Genomic DNA, 19,033 nt, shown 5'->3' with positions numbered 1-19,033 from the left:
TATTTTAAACAAGATTTATGTGATAAAGCCTTGTCAATTGTTCCTCAGGTATCACTGAGAGGTAGTCATCAAAGTCAGTGTTGTCTATTAAAATTCTCCCACTCAAATTCATAGAACTGTGGGAAGCATCTAACGCCAGTGGTGGCCTGATGGTGGAGGATGAGAAAGTATCTGCAGTCTAAGGCTGTCTTCATTCTTCTTTATAAGACTCTGCAGGCACCTGCTGCCCAATTCTGACCATATTGCCTTCAATCCTAAGTCACTGACACAAAAATGCAAGCAGGAAAGGAAGAATTGCATAGTTGGACCTCACACACTTGGCTTGATCCAACTTTCAAGGTCGCTGCCCTTCTGCATGTGAAAAGATATCTCCTGTCCCTTGAACGCACATTTACATCTACAGAGAGTTCTTTATCTCAGACCCAGCTGGCCCAACAGGAACCTGAAAATACTGTTTGCTGTATCAGTCGCTGGACCCACTCCAGTGGTGGGCTGCTGTGGTAAAGCCCACAGAAAAACAGCTCTCAAATCTCTGCCTTTTATAAATCAGCGGGGGTGGGGGTGGGGTTAGGGAGACAGGGGTCACAGGGATGGCGTTCTCAGACTGCGTTGGGCAGCTTGATGCTCTCACCTTGCTTTCAGTTTGATCTGAAAGTCCACCTCAGGTCCTTTTCATCAACGAGCCCATGTCCTTAGCAGTGTGCATACAGAACTGCTGCCTGCCCGCCTGTCCATCCTCCGTCGTGATAAATTGCATTGCTAGGGGATAACTCAGGTCACTCTCAAACTCAGCTAAATGGACTGGAGACAGAAAATGGGCTTTTAAAACTGCCTTTAGTGGCATCCTGGTACCTGGGCTTTGTTAGAGTCTAAACTTCATTATTTATTTGGTTCACGAAGCTCGGCACACTTCTTTGCTATTGGGGAAAGTTTGCAAACTGAGTTTTCCCTCTGCATTATAAAATGTATAGACAGTAGCCTATGTGACATTTGGCCTCAAGAGGGAGCTCTTTGCCTATTGTTAGCAGGGCAGTGGCCCGATTAACCCCAGAGACTGAAGACTCTATAATACTCTGCCTAGAAGAATCTCTCTGATGTGACCGTTTATTGATTTTTTTTATTGCTGAGCCTAATCTGGGTCATCTTAACCATATAACTAGAATAACTCTAAGGTAGCCTCTATAGGACAGCTTAAGCTACTAATTAAGGATAAACCTATAATTATTTTTCACTATTAAAAAATTGGGAAAAAAAGTGTGCTAAAAGATGAAAAGGTTAGGGCCTCCTTGGGGTTGGAAATTCCTTAGGTCTCATTAATAAAAGATTCATAGTTTGTCATCATGTCTTAGGGGGCTCTGGAAGTGGATATAGGGGGAAATTACCCCCAAACACAGGAGGTAGGACTCACTGCTGGAGCACAGGGCATTTTTTTGAGGGGGGGAAGGGATCACAAGGTCTGGAGCTAGCTCAGGGTAATGAGCCTTGGCTCAGACCATAATCATGTTTATAGGTTAACTGGTTAAACCTGGGGGAGGGTGTGATCAAAGTGTGTGTGTGTGTGTGTGTGTGTGTGTGTGAGAGAGAGAGAGAGAGAGAGAGAGAGAGAGAGAGAGAGAGAGAGAGAGAAAGAGAGAGAGAGAGAGAGAGAGAACTTATACATTTTAAAAGAACTCATTACACTGACTAGCTCTGATGCATACACGTAGTGGCAACACTGAGAACAGGGGATGAACGATGAACGTAGAGGAGGAGGAGAGGGAGACTTCCTGCTCTGCCCCTACAGGATGAAAGGCTGATGTAGGTGGGTGCTGCGCCAACTCTTAGTCTTTCTTTATATAGCGGGGCTGTGTCCTTCCCTTTCAAAGGTGGCCCCCTAAAGTGTGAGCAGTTGGTGATGGTTGTGTGATGGCCTGCAGAGGCGGGGTCAAGGGCAATGCGTTCTCTTAGGCTAGTGCACCTTCTGAAGCTGCTTACAGGAAGATGTGGAGTCAAAGAAGTGTTAACGCTAAAAGTGGCTTCTGAGCCTCACTGTGATTCTCGTTATTCACTGTAATGTCTGTCTGTTTCAATGACTCGGCCTCCAGCGTTGAAAACGCCACGGTAACCTACCACTTGCAGTTCGGAGTTCCAGCTGAGGATGATGGCTTCATGGAGTTCATGATGAGCAAAGAGCTGGTGCTTGGCATTGTGCGACAGAATTTCCACGATAAGAATCTGTCTAGTTGTGAGAGTCTCGGGCTGGACCCAGAATCTCTCTTGCTCTATGGTAAGCAGATAAAGCAAAGAATTAGGACCTGGAATGCTAAGCCAATGGACTGGGGCAGATGACCTGGCATGGCTGTGCTGTTGCTTTGCCTTGTGCCAAGTCATTATTCTACTCACTCTAACACAAGCCCGTCTCTTTCTCCGGAGCTTACAGCCTGTAAGCAGACAGGAAGTACGTAGTGAGAAAGCAGTGTAGGGAAAAGTGGGCCTTGGGGACTGGGAACCCCACACAGAACAGCAAACTCTCCCCGCAGTGTCCACCGGGGCCAATGTGAGGACCTCCACCTACGCCAGTCACCTAACACCGTGTCCCTTGTCCGTTTCTCCTGTCATGCTGAAAGTGGTTTGAGATGCTCATACATTAGCTATTGTTACAGTCAGAGTACAAAGAAGGGCCAAATGTCAAAATGCCTTCACTCTCCAAAAGACTATCACATATTTGTCACCAATCATACAAAAATAAATGAATATCCACTTAGTTTGCAATTAAAAATCTAAATTATTTTGCAAATAAATTAGCACCCAAAAGGGAAATGCTATTTGCCTTTTGAAGAGTGTCCAGTGTGCTACATGCATTCTACCTATATGCACGTGTGTATTTGTACATGCACACAGAGAATAAAGTTTCTCTATTCATAATTAATGGCCATCCCAATATGATCTACTATTCTATACTCCAGAAAGCCAAGTGTTTCAACAAATGTTGAAAATAATTTTGGTTTCTGAAAATTAGTGACTGGCCTAGTTTCACTTCTGTTGCTGGGATAAAGCCTGATTTCAGGTTCCAGTTTGTGACTGCAGGGAACTCGGGGCAGCAGGAACTTCAGGTTTCTCATTATTATCACAACGACAGTCAAGAAATGAATGCACTTACACTCAGTGATCAACTGTTTTCTCAACTCTCACCCCATCCAGAGCTCCAGACTGCAGAATGGTGCTGCCCCCTTTCAGAGAGAGTCCTCTCACATTACCTAAGGCAGTCAACACATCACCCCCACCCCAAGACAGGCCCACAGGCCAAGCTGACCTGGGCAACCCCTCACTGAGATTCTTTTCTCAGGTGATTCCAGTTCTGGTCAAGCTGACAGTGGAAACTAGGCATGGCGGTAACTTTGGTTTGTCTTTGTTTTCTTTCTAGAATGAAGTGGTGGAGGTCGGTCTGTGTCAGAAAGCAGTGCTCTGCAGTTTCCAAAGGAAGAGAATTCAAAAACCTATCTTGTAGTGACCAGCAAGAGGAGACAGTCATGTTGCACAGATAGGGAGCCTGGCTCCATTGGCTGAATGCGTGAAAGCTGTTTGTGAGAGCTGTCCCAGCTGGATTCAGGAGCTAGATGAGGTCTGGGGCAAACCAAAGATCCACAACCCAAGATTTCTGCTGCCTTTGAAGCACTGGCTGCCTCTGCTCGAGCATGGATGCTTTTCCTGTAGTAGAAGCAGAGTACCTGGCTGTTAACCTATGTTCATGGGGCAAGGCTAAAGCAAGTAGTCAGGGGACAGGGAACCGAGACAATTGTTCATTCAGGCCCTCTCTCCACTCACAATTATATTTGATAGACCTCCAAGCAGAGAAAGGGAGGAACAGGAAGGTCCCTCCAAGATCTGGGAACCATAATTCCGCATCTACCTCCACCACCTATACCTAGGTATATGAACAACTGAGCTCAGCCATATCACTGAGTGTTACTCACAGAAATAAGTTCGATGCATCTCGTTTCTCATCTCTTCATTGTTCCTGAGATGCCTCAGTATTTTTTTTTTTTTTGAAAACATAAGTCTGTGAGTTTTGAACATGCTGCCATCTTTTAAGGTTGCCAGCCATTCGGGTTTTTATTACTATCATTGCTGTATTATGTAAAACTCGTCAAAGGATCATTAGGACTGCTTCATTTCTGCTACTGATACCACATACTGGCTTTGCATTGGCTGGTGTCACCAGCCTTTCTGTAGGACACAGTTTCTTGACTTGTTACTTGTATGTCTTACTGCAGATGATTGCTAAGCAGAGACTCTCTGTCCTTTTGAAACTGTCAAAAGAGGCATGCCTGTCCTTTGGCAGGCCACGAGGAAGTTAGTGACTCTATCAGTCACCTGCAGATAGAGAATGCCTGTCATGAGGGAATAGAATATTTGTTTTGTTGGGGAAATTGTCTTTCTGGAAATTCTGGGGGAGAGAGTTTCATTGTGGAATGAGAAATTTCCCAGCCTGATACCTCAGAGAGATTAACCATGGATGCAGGTCACTGTGGCAGACAGCTATGTATGAGTCTGCATCAAATGTAGGGTTCTGAACAATGTGAATTTGCTTTCTTATTTATCTACTATATGTTATAGTAATAATAATTTCTATATAGTAATTTATTGTTTCATTTTCAGTATAGTTCCTTAAACTACTGAAACGGGTGGATTTTTCTTCTTCCCCTTTATTTTTTTACATCAAATGTGAACCTCTCTGTGCCTGTACTTTTTGGAAAGTAATGAGGAATTTTAATATATAATGTCTTAGAAGCCTTTACAGTAAATTATTATTATTATTTTGCAACCGTGTTGTTTTATCATCTGTCTCTCAGGCCTTCTCTCTCTTAAGACTATACGTCAGGTGGGCTTTGACTTGCAGAAAATGGGGGTAGAAGTGATTGTGCGCGTGGAGGCAGCTTCCTCTTCTGTTTGGATAAGATGAAGCCCAATTGGACCAGGCTGGGCTGGGATTGGCTGTGGCCTCTCATTTCTCTGCAGTCCTTCTTCTGCAAAGTGTTACAGTATTAATCTACAATGTCCCCCGCTGACTCATGTGTTCAACACTTGTTTACAGACAGTGATACTCTTTGGAGAAACTGTATAGCCCTTAGGAGGTGGTCCTCATTGACCTCTGGAGACTGCTACAGGTGACCTCTGGAAGGTTGTAGCTCAGTCCACTGTGTCCACGCTTCATTTTCTGCTTCTCAGTCCACCATAACGTGGAATTCTCCCACTCCCCACCATGCACATGTGCTGCCATTAATTCTGCTTTCCCTATGACGATGGGCCGAAACCATGAACCAAAATAAATCTTTTCTGCAGGAAATTGCATCTTGAGTGAGGCTGGAAGGATGGGTTTGTCCATGTATGGAGATGGGGTTGGGTTTTGTTGCTCTTTTTTTTTTTTTTTGGAGAAGCTAAGATAAAAATAACTTAGTTTTGATTTTGACCATTTGACCCTAGAGAAGACTTTCCAAGGTTTGGCTTTTGGGTATAATAAATTATGGGTAGCTAAAGCATATGGAGATGTTTGGTAAAAACAATCCCGTGCACATACGCATTGTTTTGTTATAGAAAACAAGTCTTGCTGTCACCGCATATCTTAATGACAGGAATAATGCCTGGTGCATCATAAGGTTCAACAAGTACCTGTGAAATAATTGAAGGATTTGGGATGAAAACCTGTTGCTTTCAGGAAGTTATTTAGCTATGGGTAGAAACACTTGTCCTGTTCTCAATAAAACTTCTAGCCAGGTGTCCACCTTTCTAGCTTTGCAACTTAATTTTGTTGCAAAGATAATTTTTATCTTTTAAATTTTTTATTTATTTCATTTTATTTATGAATCTGTGCTTGAGTGTATGTATGTGCACCACGTGTGTGTAGGAGTCCAAGGAGATCAGAAGAAGGCATCGGACACTGGAATTGTAGGCAGTTGTGAAAGTCACAGTGGTGCTGGGACTGACCCTAGGTCCCCTGAAAGAGGAGCAAGCACTTTTAATCACTGAGCCATCTCTCCAGCCACTGGTAGATGTGAGTCATATGGTTTTGTGCATGCATAGATGATACCAGTGAAGAAGAAAAAAAATAAAAGAAGTTGCTAATGTGATTAGAGAAACAGGATCTGTGTGTATGAAACAGGAAACAGCAGAGAAAAAATAGCCAGGTTTAACAATACAGACAAACTGTAGGGTTGTGGGTCAGAGAAAAGAATGGCCAGTGGAGTCTGCTTGCAGACTTTGTGTGAGAAGTAGACTCAAGCTGACCCCGAAGTGATTTGAACAAGCAAAGTTGTTCTTTGTCCTTGCTCATTTGTCTTTTGTTTCATTTTTTGTTGTTGTTGTTGTTGTTTGAGACAGGGTTTCTCTGTGTAAGAGTCCTGGAACTCACTCGGTAGACCAGGTTACCCTTGAACCCCCAGAGATCTGCCTGCTTTCACCTCCCGAGTACTGAGATTAAAGAAGTGGGCAACCAAGCCTGGCTTGCCTATTATACTGATAAAGTTAACATGGTTTTGTTTGTTTCTTTGCTGTACTGGGGATTGGACCTAGGATCTCACACATGCCAGACAAGCTCTGTACCACTGAACTGTCTCCAGCTCCTTTTTAAACGGTGCAGATGCTTGATATGAACCCAGAGTTCAAAGTGGGAGCAGTATCTCATTCTCCCTTCTCTTCCACCATTAAATAAAGTACATGACACTGTTGCCGCTCTCCTGTATTCTGGGCATTCTGTATTCTGTGCAATCTTTAATGTCTTTTCTATGTTTATTGACAATAATCCACAACATCAGAAGGCAGCTCCACATTTTATAGCTAGAAGCCAAAGCCTGGAGTGTGGTATGAGGGAGGAAGAGGGGGAAGGAGAGGGAGAGAGAGATCATCTATGGTCCTACAGTTTGTGAAAGACAAAGCCTAGCCCACTGGGTAGTCACCCATGATGAGTGGCCACCCATCCTGGTGGCTGTCCTGAGTGCATCCTCAGTTCAGCTTTTGTTGGCATCAGAGAATCATCTGCCAGGAACACAAGTGATGGGGGAAGAGAAGGACGGACAGATGTAGCTGTCGGCTGCAGAGAACTAATGAAAATGATGCTGTGGCATTTCTCCAGACATTGAAAATAAAAAGATCAGAAGAATAGGATTGATTTGCATTGATCCATTCAATAGTTGGCTGAACCAATATATCTTCAGATTTAGTCAAATGTGTGAATTTCAGAGACTAGGTTTGGAAAGGGGCCACCCATGTGCCACAAGAGAGAATCTCGTTTCCTCTGTAGGCTCCTCTGGTGACCTGGAAATGCAGTTGTCCCCTCATAGCCTTCCATCCTGGTCCCCCCACCCATTCCCATCTGTCCTGCTCCTCTCTTCCTCTCTATGCCCTTCCATGCCTGTTCCCCCATGCCCTCTATCCTGTCCCCTACCCTGTGTTCTCCATCCTGTCCCCTACCCTCATGCCCTCCATCCTGTCCCCTACCCCATGCCTTTGCATCCTGTTCCCTCACACCCTCCATCCCACCCCTCCCCATGCTCTCCATCCTGAGAGACTTAAGAGGCTGTTTTAATCATGTCAGCATTTGAACTTGTCACTGGTACATTTTCCTGCCTTGTCTTCACCCTTTCCCATTTCTTTCTTCTGTTTTAAATAAGAATTTATTCACAGAATAGGAGTTTATTTATAGGTGCTAACATGAATGTGAGCGGAAACCACAAAACCTGCCGTGGCTTGTAGAGCGGCTCTCTCCATTTTCTGTGTGCTGTTTGAAGGCCTGAACAAAGGAGGGACATTTCTCGTTATAGCTGTGACTTGAAAGAGTAAATTAGAAACTCAGCCTCAGTTTCTTTCTCAAGAACAGGGATTCTGTAAGTGAGGGACACACACACACACACACACACACACCTATGTTGGTGTGTACTTTCTGCAAGGCTACACAGTTTCATCAGAACCCTTGAAATGTGTGGAAAAGGGCAATGGCATCAACCTGTGATAGCCATTAGGATTTTTTTGAGAATTTAAAACATATATATGATAAAACTCTTACCCCCATTTTCCCCTTCTACTCTTCAGCATAACCTAACACATTTTGTGCTTTTTTTTGATAACATGTTAAGTCCAGTTAGAGCTGTGTGTGTATGTGTATTTGTGTGTATGTGTGTCTGTGTGTGTATGTGAAAGAGGACAACTTTCAGAAATCAGTTCTCACCTCCACTGTGGAGTCCTAGGATCAAACCCAGGTTGTCAGGGTTGCCCGGTAAGCACTTTTACTCCCCGAGCTATTATTGCATTTGCATCCATAGCAGGTGTCTTGAAAGCCCCCAGTGACTCTTCCGTCCAGACAGGCTGGTGTGCAGTCCCTCTAGCTTACCATACAGCTATGCTTCTTCATCTCTGCATTTAGATTTAGTGAGGTCCTGATAAAAGATATTTGCTTTTGGGTGACAGATAATGCTTCACTGGATGAGGTGCAAACAAATACAGCTTATTGCATTACTGAGAATATCTTCGCCGCCTACCAGCCACAAAGGTGTGGGATCCATGGGAAGAGCTCTAACATAGAGCCATTTGTTGAGGGAAGTTGGGGGCTCTAGGCTTTATTCCTTTACTATAGTTTCTCCTCTGGGTCTTTAATAAATGTTATGATGGTTAGTCTTTTTTTTTTTTTATCAACTTGACACAAACCAGAGTCAGCTGGGAAGAGGAGCCTCAGCTTAGGAATCATTGCCATCAGCTTGACCGATTAGCATGTCTGTGGGGCATTGCCTTGATTGATGATTGGCGTGGGAGGGCCCAGACAACTAGGGCAGTGCCACCTCTGAGCGGCAGTTCCTGGGTTGTATAAAAAGCAAATTAAGAGAGCTATGGAGAAGAAGTAGCATTCCTCCTGCCTCAAGCTCCGGCCCCGATGGACTATGATTGGCACATATAAGCCAAATAAACCCTTTCTTCCCCAGATGGATTTTTGCCACTGCTTTAGCACAGCAGTAGAAAGCCAACTAGATGGCCATATGTCAGGTGTAGCCCGCCAAAGTGTGGGTGCAATAGACTGAGCCTCAACTAAGTGGGTCAGAGTCAGAGGCAGAAAAGAAACGAAGGCTTGAATCAGTCTCTGACCCACACTGCTTCCCACAAGTCATGTGCTGCATCTTGTAGAGCAACCCAAGTGACTTCTGGCCAAAGTCTAAAGTTAGGCTTCTGTGTGCAAGATCCCTGGAAGAAGGGACTTAGCAGAGACCAAGGCCCTGAGATCTGGTCAGCTGTCAGCTGCAGGGGATCAACCGGCTTACAGCTCAGCAAACTCATGCAGAGGACCATCAGTGGCTACGTTTACTCTCAGGGGGCCACTCGGGCTGCTTTATATTCCCTTCGCTATTTATTTGTGCGCATGTGCGTGTGTGCATTCCTTGTCCATGCTGGACAAGGATCCTACTACCGAGCTGCCTCCCTAATGCCTTGCGACATTTTAAGCAGAAAGGTATTCAGCATTGAGAACAAAGCAGTTATTAAATACATAGCTTCCAGAGCTCGTCTCAATGAACATCTTGCCATTTTAGCATCCCTAAAATTAGGAGAGTGGCCATGAAGTAAATACAATAACACCTTGAGGATGCAGGTGTGAGGGTAGAAATAGTCTAATTTGCTAATAATTGCTTTAGTCTCGCTCATCTCATTTGTGTTTTAATATTTTCCCGCCATTTCCTTGATATCTCCTCCTAAAGGGTTGCCTCAATAACCAAACGTAGTAAATCTCAAGTAAATCACAAACTGTGCTTGTTTAGGTCAAAAGTCTGCAAAATTATTACCAAGACTAGGTTAAATTAAAGGTATTTTTAGCTTTGCAAAAGCCTGGTCTGTGTTGCAAATCAACTCTACCATGGTTGAGCAACCATAGACAGTAAGCAGACAAATCAGTGTGACTTATGTTTCAGTAAACCTTTATCTCCAAAGACAGGTGGCGGGCCAGATTCGGTTCATCAGCAGGCTATGCAGAATTGGCTAATGTAGGGTAGATGCAATTCCAGAAATTCTAAAGAAAAACAGCAAAAATAAAGAAGCACAGAGGGTGCTCACAGAGAAGGGGTGTGTGTGTTATCTTCCCCATGTGGACATTGACACATGCTGGATTAGTTATGGGGAAATTTACTCTACTCTAAATAGTATATAGCAGGAACACAGACTTGGAAGCTAGAATAAGGTTCTTCACTAATGCTGACAAAGTACCTTTGGGCAAATTATGATTTCCTAGTCAAAAAAAGAAGATGGTGGGATCAAAAAGGTTCGTCAGTGGCCTTTCTCCTCCATCACTCTCTGATACTGTGGTGATTCTACTGATGTTTTTGCTTGTTTGTTTGTTTGTTTGTTTTATTTTGTGAGGCAGGGTTTCTCTGTGTAGCCCTGGCTGCCCTAGAACTCACTCTGTAGACCAGGGTGGATTCTACAGAGATGTATGTGGAGGTGTTTGAACTCTCTCTTCATGGTGGGTTGCTTGTCTAGCATGGATGATGTTCTGGAGATGACTTCCTGCACCATAAAAGGAAAATAATTGTGAGGGGAAACTCAGTGTTTGAAAATGTAATTTAAAATTATATTAACAACAATTGTACAGGAAATTATAAGCCATTGGGACCGTGAGGGAAAGGACACCAAGTAGGACATGTCTTGGGACCATGAAGTAAAAGAAATATTGCAAATTGCATAGCAAGTGATGCTGAGCTGGAATTTCACAATGATGAGGGAATTCCCCCTGGGGACATGTAAACAGTTGTGGGGATAATTCATAAGAACTGAGTGAGAAGAGAGGAGCCTTTTGCAGTACTCCCAGGTGTAGATACGGGGAGCCCTTCCTACCACACAGTATTTTTAACATCACTTAGAAACAAGAGTGATGTTCAAGACAACTGACTAATTTTTGAATGTTGGCCACTGTCAGTCTCTATAAGGCTTTGTGGTTTGCAGTCTGCCCTGCCAACCTCCTCCAGAAGAAATAAGCTAAGGATCGTCATGCCCCATGACTTCTTCAACTAGTGTCCCCAAACCCTACATTTATCTGTCATCAAACAGCGTCTCTCACTCCTCCTTTGATCTGTCAGTGCTAAACAAACTCTAATCTAGTCACATCATTTTAGATGAGAAAAGTGAGTTTCAAAGGCAGCTGTAAATGGCCGTGGCTGTTGAGGGGCATGAGAGGGGAGTGTGCTGGGCACAAGAAGTTCATATTCATCCTCTGTGGAAGGTGGCGACTGAAGGGTGGAAGGGAAACGGAGAACGGAATACTCAGTCTCTGCTCCTCTTGAAGACTCTCTGTGTCTTGCAGTCTGGCTGGAGACGTTCTCATAGAACCCCTCAGCAGAGTTGCCTGGCGGTCTTCCTCCGAGGGCCTTGTGATCAACAAGCACATAGCATAACTCCTCTGTGTACATCTGGCTAGCATTGTCCTGCAGGTCAAAGGAGAGTCGTCATAAGAGCTGGCCTCTTTCCGTTCCATTTATACTTCAGTGACCCCCACGGGCCTGATGGGGGAGATTCTGTCTTCCACCACCACCACTCCCTCCTTTTCATGGCCATCTTTTCTAAATGGCTGCAGCGGCATTCCAAACGCTAAACTAGAAGATGGAGTATTCATGTCACCCAAAGTATATAGCTAACCTTGTGTGTCTTTTTTTGACATGTTCCATAGTGACCCCTGGCCACCTTGTGTGCTTCCCTTGGTCATAGAACACTGGATTAGATAATATTTAATTACTCATCAAGAAATTATTATTATTATTGTAGCCATCATTTGAGATAGGGTCTCATGTATTCCAGTCAATATGTAGCCTTGAACTTCTAGTCCTCTTATTTTTATCGTGTGAGTGCCATGGGGACATGTATGTCATCACATTCAGCTTATGCTGTGCTGGGATCAAACTTAAGGCCTCCTGAACGCTAGATCAGCACTTTCCACACACTGAACAACACCCACAGGCTCCCTATTTGCAGATTACTGTATTAATAATTCAAGGCAAGGTCTAACTAATGGTGGATTCTCAGGAGCTAACCAAAGGCAGCAATGCACAGTGAAAAGCATGTTGCTGCAGGAGCGGGACTGGAGTTTGGATGCTGGCTCTGCCATCTTTCAGAGGTCTGGGTTCAGAGACTATAACTCAAGCTCTCAGGCTTAGTAACCAGGAAGTGAGAAGACACAGTAACACAGTAATACAGCAATATGGGTAGCTATGACAGCTCCATGAGATGTCTGTCAAACACTCAGCATATGGCCTGCCATCAACAACATGCTCAACAAATGTTAGTTCTCTCCAGTCATTTACGCAACAGGATTGCTGCTGTTCCTGCCATCAGGTTCTGCAAATAACTGTTCGTTCCCGCCCCGGCATCTACAGTGTTTCTTCCATCTTGGGATCAGAAGGGCTCTTATTACCTGCATAGGAGCTGAAGTCATCCCTTCATCTGCAGAAAGAAAATAGGCTCAATGAATTTCAGGTTGGCAGGAGACTCCAGGGGGTGGGGTTAGGGTGCTGGCAGTCAGACAGCCAAGGGACAGCTAGCATAGTCTACGGAAGTCCATAATGGACAAGGGTCTCCAAAGTACAGAGAAAGGACATTTTAAAAATGTAAGTTCATCAAGAGTAAAAATGATGGGGGAAATGATGACTTATTTTGCTGGGCATTGTGGTGCCCACCTTTGATCCCAGAATTCGGGAGGTGGGGAAAGTTCCAGGATATTCAGGGCTGTTCCATAGAAAAACCCTATCTCAAAACAAAACAAAACAATGACTTACTTTGCTTTGGGGACTCTTGTCTGGCTTTAAATATGCTTAGGTTTTTCCTGTAAGAAAAGAATGTAGAAGGATTGTTTCAATATTTAGAAAGCCTTGAGCATTATATTATGAAACTTCCATTTCTATCATTGGTAATTGGCAGTTCTTATTCTTTTTATAATACCTCTTTCAACAATAGGATTGAACGAATAAGAAAGAGGAAAAATGTAAGATGCTGTCATGTAGAAGTAAACCCCCCTTTTCTGTCTATATTTTGCAATCTAATATGTGCGTATGTGGTATTAAGAGGTTATATATTTGGAGACTATTTCTGACACAAAGCTCTATTTTGTTTTATATCTTATCAAATATATATTGTTTTATATTTTAATATATATATATATATGTTTTATATTTTATCAAATGGAGGAGCAAGCATTTTTCAATCCCAAGCCTAACCTGTGACTCCCCCCAAACAAAAACCCAAACACTTCCCATTAAAATACACTGCATAGGGGACCCCCTGGAATTATGATGGGAGCCCATTGTCATCTAGTGGGCAAAGACACAATTTCTTATCAGAATGGCCCCGGGTCTGCTGTGCTAAGTCTGGTCAATGTCTCTATCACTCACGGAGTGGTGGCAGGCTAATTTTAGCAGTCCTTTCACTCCCCAGAGTGTCTCAGTTTGGACAACAAATTATCACCTGGACTACAAACTATGCAGAAGGCAGAGATGTGTGCTTCTATACAAGGAACTTGGAGTGCGAAGACTCTCAGTATTAATGGGCAGTTTCATTCTTACACCGGAGGCTTACCCATGTGAGAAGACGCTACCACCCATGAAACAATTATTCGTGATTCTTACCACACTCTGGAGGCTGTTTCCTTGACTGGTTCTCAGTGGCTTTATCTGGGTTTGGTACCTGGCTTGGGTATAGCCACAAGGGGGAAGGAGCTCACAGGTACAAGCCCCTTACAAGACCCATGCTAAAAACACAGCTAGGGAGCCAATTCACTAGAGCAGTGCTTCACTTACCAAGGAAGGCAGGAACACCCTTCAACGATGTGGCAACAACTCCAGCATCTGGAATAGCTGAGCGAGGTGACAGGAAGTTGATGAGTCTGGTTTCTGGAACTTTGTTAACGGTGACTTCTTTCCCCTTGCTGCTTCTATTCTATGCCTTGGGTGAACTGGGCCTAGGGCTGTGACGCCATCAGTTTCTAAGCAGGGTCAAACCTTCCTGTCTCATTCTCAGCAAGGGACACAAAAAGTTTTAAAACTCACAAATCAAGGGATTTCCTTGATGCCTCTCGATGGAGATTTGCCAGAAAATCAAGGTACAAGTATGCAGACATTTGAGAAATCATCTTGTTTGGGTCAAGCAGCATCTCCAGAGGATGTCACTGAACTCTGATTCTCTAATCTCTCCTACATACACTCCACTCTAACAGAATAGTCACACGTCTCTCTCCTTCACTAGAATGTGAACTTCACAAGGTTGGGAACTCTATTCGTCCTGCCCATTATGGTTTATGTCACCAATGTATGGCACCCTATCTGATATACAGCAAATTTGTTTTCCACAAATACTTGTTGAAGCTATAGTGAGTAGCTGTGAGCACAGCCACCAGGTCTGCTACCCAAATTCCAATGGAATAGCTAAGTACAAAAGCTTATGATTTTTACAGCAGAAATTGAGAAACTTATTTGGAAGTCAGGCATTTAGGATAAAGTCTAAAACTCTGTGCTTCTTTCTGGATTGGAGGGATAGCTGACTACCTACAGGGTTTATCATAAAAGCGCCCCTTAACACACTACAGGTACAAGCTGCATTATACAAGACATTTGGGAAATAGCACTCAAAAACGTGCCCCCAGTGAACTTCCTGAAGAGTTCCCTCAGAAGGAGAACAGAAAGGGCTGGCTAGAACCCATGGCCGTGACTTCCAACTTGGGTGAACATCTTGATGGCTTTTGGGTTCTCTGTGGTATCAGCGACTTTGGGGCATGGCCACTGCTCTCTTCCTTAGGTCATCCTTAGTGTCCTTTGTGCCACAATTTAATTTGTAAAATGAGGGTATATGTTCTTCTTATTTTATGAAGCCGTTGAGGATCAGATGACGGTGATAATTTGTAAAAGTGACTTGGAGGTTTTCCTTCTTTCATACATTTCCCGGCAATGTATTCTTGCATTTTAATATGTGTGTCTTGATTTAAGGAGAGCTCAGGTAAGCAAAACAACATCTAAAAATGTGTCTCTTGGTAAACGATTCCTGGAGTTCCCTCAGAAAGGATAGCAAAGAAAAGGTTGTATTGTGACCTCAAATTAGAGACACAAACCTCTGGTAACATCAGAGGGACACCAGCAATCCCGAGTGCCTGTTTTTTCATGAGGCCTCTGTCCTCAAGTCTATGATTTCTCTCTCCTTTGTCCTCGTCCCCCTCTCCTTTTCTCACCTTACCATCCTGTGATGTGCGTGCTTTAACAGATGGTCAATGATACCCTCGAGATACAGAATTCTCAGCTTGCACTGAAAATATGCAGCCTTGGGTGGGAAGAATCTTAGCATCCTTTCCCCAAACATAGTCTTGATTTTGTAGTTTCTTTTTACATCCTCTCGCAAAAGCACATCCTGGAACACTGTGAAAATGGCTGCTAACTCTGTAGGTTATAGAACAACAGACTTTGCCATAATTTGGAATTCTTAGACCCGAGAAACTGTGCATTGCAAGATTCCTTTCTTAGGAGTTCCTTAAGACTAGGTACTCAAAAAGCCACTCAGGAAGGATGCATGAAACTGTATTAGCTTCCACAGCACTGGCGTAAAAACAAGCACCTCTCCACAGGCCTTTCAACCTCGTGTCATGGGAGAATGTGTTGAGCTCAGAAATAGAAACCTGAAGCTTAATATGACAAAGCCAATGTAGAGATTTGAGTACAAAGGTACTTTATTCCAAAAACAAAGAGACAACAGGATTTCAGATCTTTATTTCAAGCTGTACCAGGGACTTAAGCATCTTATTTCCTGTTGCCAAATAAACACGCGATTCTTAGAATAGCAGGATATCTCCTGTCCAATGTGGGGAAGTTTTGTTTTCTTTCCTAGTGTTTTCACACTTACTGCCATTATGGCTGGTACTGTGTCTCCACTGTGAGAATGTGTAGCCCCAGCCCTGACAGGCTTTTTCTTCCTGGGGAGTGGGGTAGCATATACTCTTACCTGCGTGTCCTCTCCTTGGCATTTTGGAGTCTCAGATTCCAATGTGTCTCCTGAGTGTCCAGCTGCCACCTAAGATGTAAATATCAGAAAGGGGCCATGTGTTTCTTCCCATAATTCCCACTATAGTTTTGTGTTTTTACCCAAGCTTTTTATTTCTTCTGTGTATGTGTAGTCCTGGAACCGCCTTACCACTTCCCTCATTGCTTTGCCATTTATTCATGTCCCCTCCTGAAGCACGGGACGTAGCCCATTTCAGATCGAACATCCTTATCACTAGAGAAGTAGCCCACACCCACAATCTTAAGATAATGTCTGAGAGTCCTCATCACAAGCATGAACATGCCACCGCACAGGGAGAGGCTGGAGCCTTTTCTGTTCATTCTCTGTTTGCTGCAGTTTCAGGGGCTGCATGCAAGCAATGGCTTTTATGAGACACCATCTTTTCTAGATATCCAGAGAACAAGGGAAAGTAGAAGGGGAAATAAACATTAAATAAAGATAATTAAATTCATTCCCTGTTTGGATTAGATGTCTCTTTAGTCATTCTTTTTTCCATTTGCTGGAAGTTGAGGGTGTGGAGAAATAAACTTGGTGAGTACTTCTTAGTATACGCCCGCCTTTCTATGTGCAATATTCCGTTTCGTTTCAGAGGAAGTCCACGGGTTGATATTATTGTCCCATCATTTATTAACAAAGGAACTGGGGACAAAATCTAGGCAGTTTGTTCGAGGATCCACAACCAGGAAGGGGGAAAGTGCTCTGTCCTAAGACCTTGGGCTCTCCCTGTAGGGAGAGATGGTGTTCATCCTAGGATCTGCAGAGGCATGGTAAGGAGTGTGCCCACACGGGTACCAGAGGAAAGATGGACAAGAGACGCCAGTTGACGTCGTGAAGCAACAACTTCAATTAGCCCAGGAATGCGGATGCTGGGGAATTTATTTAGGGACACAATGAGATCTGAACCATGGAAAGAATGTATAGGAGTAAATGTAAATTCTAAATCCACACGAAGAAAGGAGAGTGTGAGTTGGTCAGGGAAGACTGCAGTGATTCGCACCCAAGCGATTTCTGGAGTGAATTCACTCATCTCTAAAATGTTCCAGTCATTGAGTAGAAAATTATTATTTTTGCATATTTATGAGAAAAGCTCACTTTAAAAATACAAACGGCTTTTCACTTTAGAAACAAAATAGAGTAAGCCCCAAGCAAAAATTGAAGGAAGGCATTACTGGCTCTCCTTAGGTAAAGAAACACAAATGACTGATGGATACAGGAGTTAATGAAGACTGTGCATGTAACGCTGTAACTGTTAGTCTGAACACCAGCTCATTCCATCTTCTCCTACCTGTATCTCTATATTTTCATCTCTCTCACGATCCATATACATCAGTGTTACAACACAACCCCGCAGCAAAGTTCCGAGACACGGAAGTGCATGTGTGTTATCCATCACTATGCCCTCATCTATTCTAATCCACGTTTTCCTTTCTCTTTCCTCAGGGACGCTTTCAGCTGTCCATCTAGCACTTACTGTGCACCTGCTGTGTGCCAGGAAAAAAGGCAGGAACCAGGAATTCCCAAAGAAAAGAACGGAAAATGAAAAGCAATCTTTACATCTGAGGCATTCACAGAGAGATATAGCGGCAGGCAGTCATTATAGAAGGCCATTAACAATTGGAGGAGGTGTAAGAGAGTCCTGGGCAAACATTCAGGTAAGGCTGGCTCTCAGGAAACTACACGTACACTCCCAAGTCTCCTTGGGTAAATGACATTCTGCAGGACATCATTTTTCTATGTTCCCCTTTATATGCAAGCACAATCCTGGAAGACCCCCTGCCAGTTTACTCTCTATAGATCTCCTCATTTCATACCATAGAAATTCCTTAGTTTCGGGTGATAGAATTTTCTTTACGTATGTTTGCTTTGATCGAATGAAAATCATCATTCTGAAAACCAAGATTAGCCTCCCATCAATGAACCCTTCTCTGTCAGGGACGATGTGTGCAGCTGCCATCCACACTAGGAATCTCTGGGTAGGATTACACTATTATTTCCATTTAAAGTGAGGAGAACAGTCCTGTTGTGGTGGTCCACACCTTTAATCCTAGCTTGCGGCCAGCCTGGTTTACAGAGCAAGTTCCAGGACAGCCAGGGCTCCGCAGTAAAACCCTGTCTCAAAAACCCACCCCCAAAGCCAAAACAACCAACAAAATAAAAGTGACCAACGTCCAGGAACAAGAAGTAAGTCTTTTCCCTAATGATATGACCCTTCTTAACCTGCTTCTAAATGCACCAACTGAAGCCTCATGGTGGCAGGGAATGTCTATTTATTTTAAATTTATAAAGAATCCCCAAAAGGGTGGATGCTCATAAACATATTTAGGAACATCAAGAGTCCATGAAAAGCATCCCTGAAATGGAGAGATTTCAACCATTCTCCTCCAGCAGGAGGTAAAACCTGCAAGAAAGTCACCTGCTGTGCAGCTCAGGAGGTGATGAATTCTTGTTACACTCCTTTTCCGTTCCCCTCACCCTAAGAGTAGCCCTCCTTTTCTCTTTCATCACCGGGCCAGGTCCCTGCTCTCCCAGAAAGAGAACTCACCCGATTTTCCTCTGTAGACAGTTCCCCATCAGGCTTCTCAGCCCCTTCCCCGAGTGTGTTCCCACTTCCTTCTCAAAGATCTTGCACCTTACTTTTTGGGGCAGCTTTCAACTCACAGCAGGGGCAGAGCAGCTCTGTCAAAAGGAGGAGGCGCCTGCCTGCAGGAGGAGGAAGAGGGCTGGGGGAGCATGAGAGGCACGTGCACAAAGACTATTCTGAAAGCCAGTCAAAACCCCTCTGCACCAAGCTATTAACTAAACCGGAAACTGCTGGTCAGGGAGACTCCAGGCTTGTGGTTTCAGAGGGGCTATGGGAGTTTTTCATGGCAGACACCCGCATTTATTAAATCACTGCTTCAGGGAAGACAAATGGGGGAGGACCTCAGTAAACAAGTAAACAACAAAACCGAACAAAACCCTGCAAAACAGCAACAAAAACCCCAGAATCAAGCCACAG

At 43.9% G+C, this 19,033-nt stretch overlaps 2 protein-coding genes across 3 annotated transcripts in view; one reads left to right on the top strand and one right to left on the bottom strand.

Moving 5' to 3' along the window:
• The window catches only part of C10H3orf52 (chromosome 10 C3orf52 homolog), a 32,933-nt gene extending 28,129 nt beyond the window's left edge, over nt 1–4,804 (top strand). The window contains exons 6-7 of the mRNA XM_038346460.1: nt 2,085–2,266; nt 3,404–4,804. Coding sequence (XP_038202388.1) covers nt 2,085–2,266; nt 3,404–3,408 — 187 coding nt within the window. The 3' untranslated portion in view covers nt 3,409–4,804. The remainder of the gene's footprint in view (nt 1–2,084; nt 2,267–3,403) is intronic.
• A 6,069-nt stretch (nt 4,805–10,873) lies between these two features.
• On the bottom strand, nt 10,874–18,707 carry Gcsam (germinal center associated signaling and motility). 2 transcript variants are annotated; one of them, XM_038346778.1, is made up of 6 exons: nt 18,578–18,707; nt 15,976–16,044; nt 13,791–13,847; nt 12,774–12,820; nt 12,413–12,441; nt 10,874–11,429 (listed from the first exon to the last, which is right to left on the bottom strand). In XM_038346778.1, exons 1-6 carry the CDS (start codon nt 18,604–18,606, stop codon nt 11,112–11,114), a joined length of 549 nt encoding a protein of 182 aa, XP_038202706.1. In that variant the 5' UTR covers nt 18,607–18,707; the 3' UTR covers nt 10,874–11,111. The 2 variants fall into 2 exon arrangements, with proteins under 2 accessions (XP_038202706.1, XP_038202707.1); XM_038346779.1 differs by lacking the exon at nt 15,976–16,044 and having other exon boundaries at nt 18,578–18,606.
• Nucleotides 18,708–19,033: the final 326 nt, after the last annotated feature.

The sequence above is a fragment of the Arvicola amphibius genome, chromosome 10 (genome assembly GCF_903992535.2).
Source record: "Arvicola amphibius chromosome 10, mArvAmp1.2, whole genome shotgun sequence".
Lineage (NCBI taxonomy): Eukaryota > Metazoa > Chordata > Mammalia > Rodentia > Cricetidae > Arvicola > Arvicola amphibius.
Note: the sequence above shows the minus strand (reverse complement) of the source record. Positions and strands in the feature narration are given on the sequence as shown.

Bases quoted from the DNA above. Each gene is read 5' to 3' on its own strand.
- Gcsam (XM_038346778.1), bottom strand. From the start codon at position 18,606: ATGGGGAACTGTCTACAGAGGAAAATCGG. The intron at 16,045-18,577 runs GTGAGTTCTCTT...TTTACATCTTAG, and splicing joins TGTCTACAGAGGAAAATCGG to GTGGCAGCTGGACACTCAGG. The intron at 13,848-15,975 runs GTAAGAGTATAT...CACCTCGCTCAG, and splicing joins GCCAAGGAGAGGACACGCAG to CTATTCCAGATGCTGGAGTT.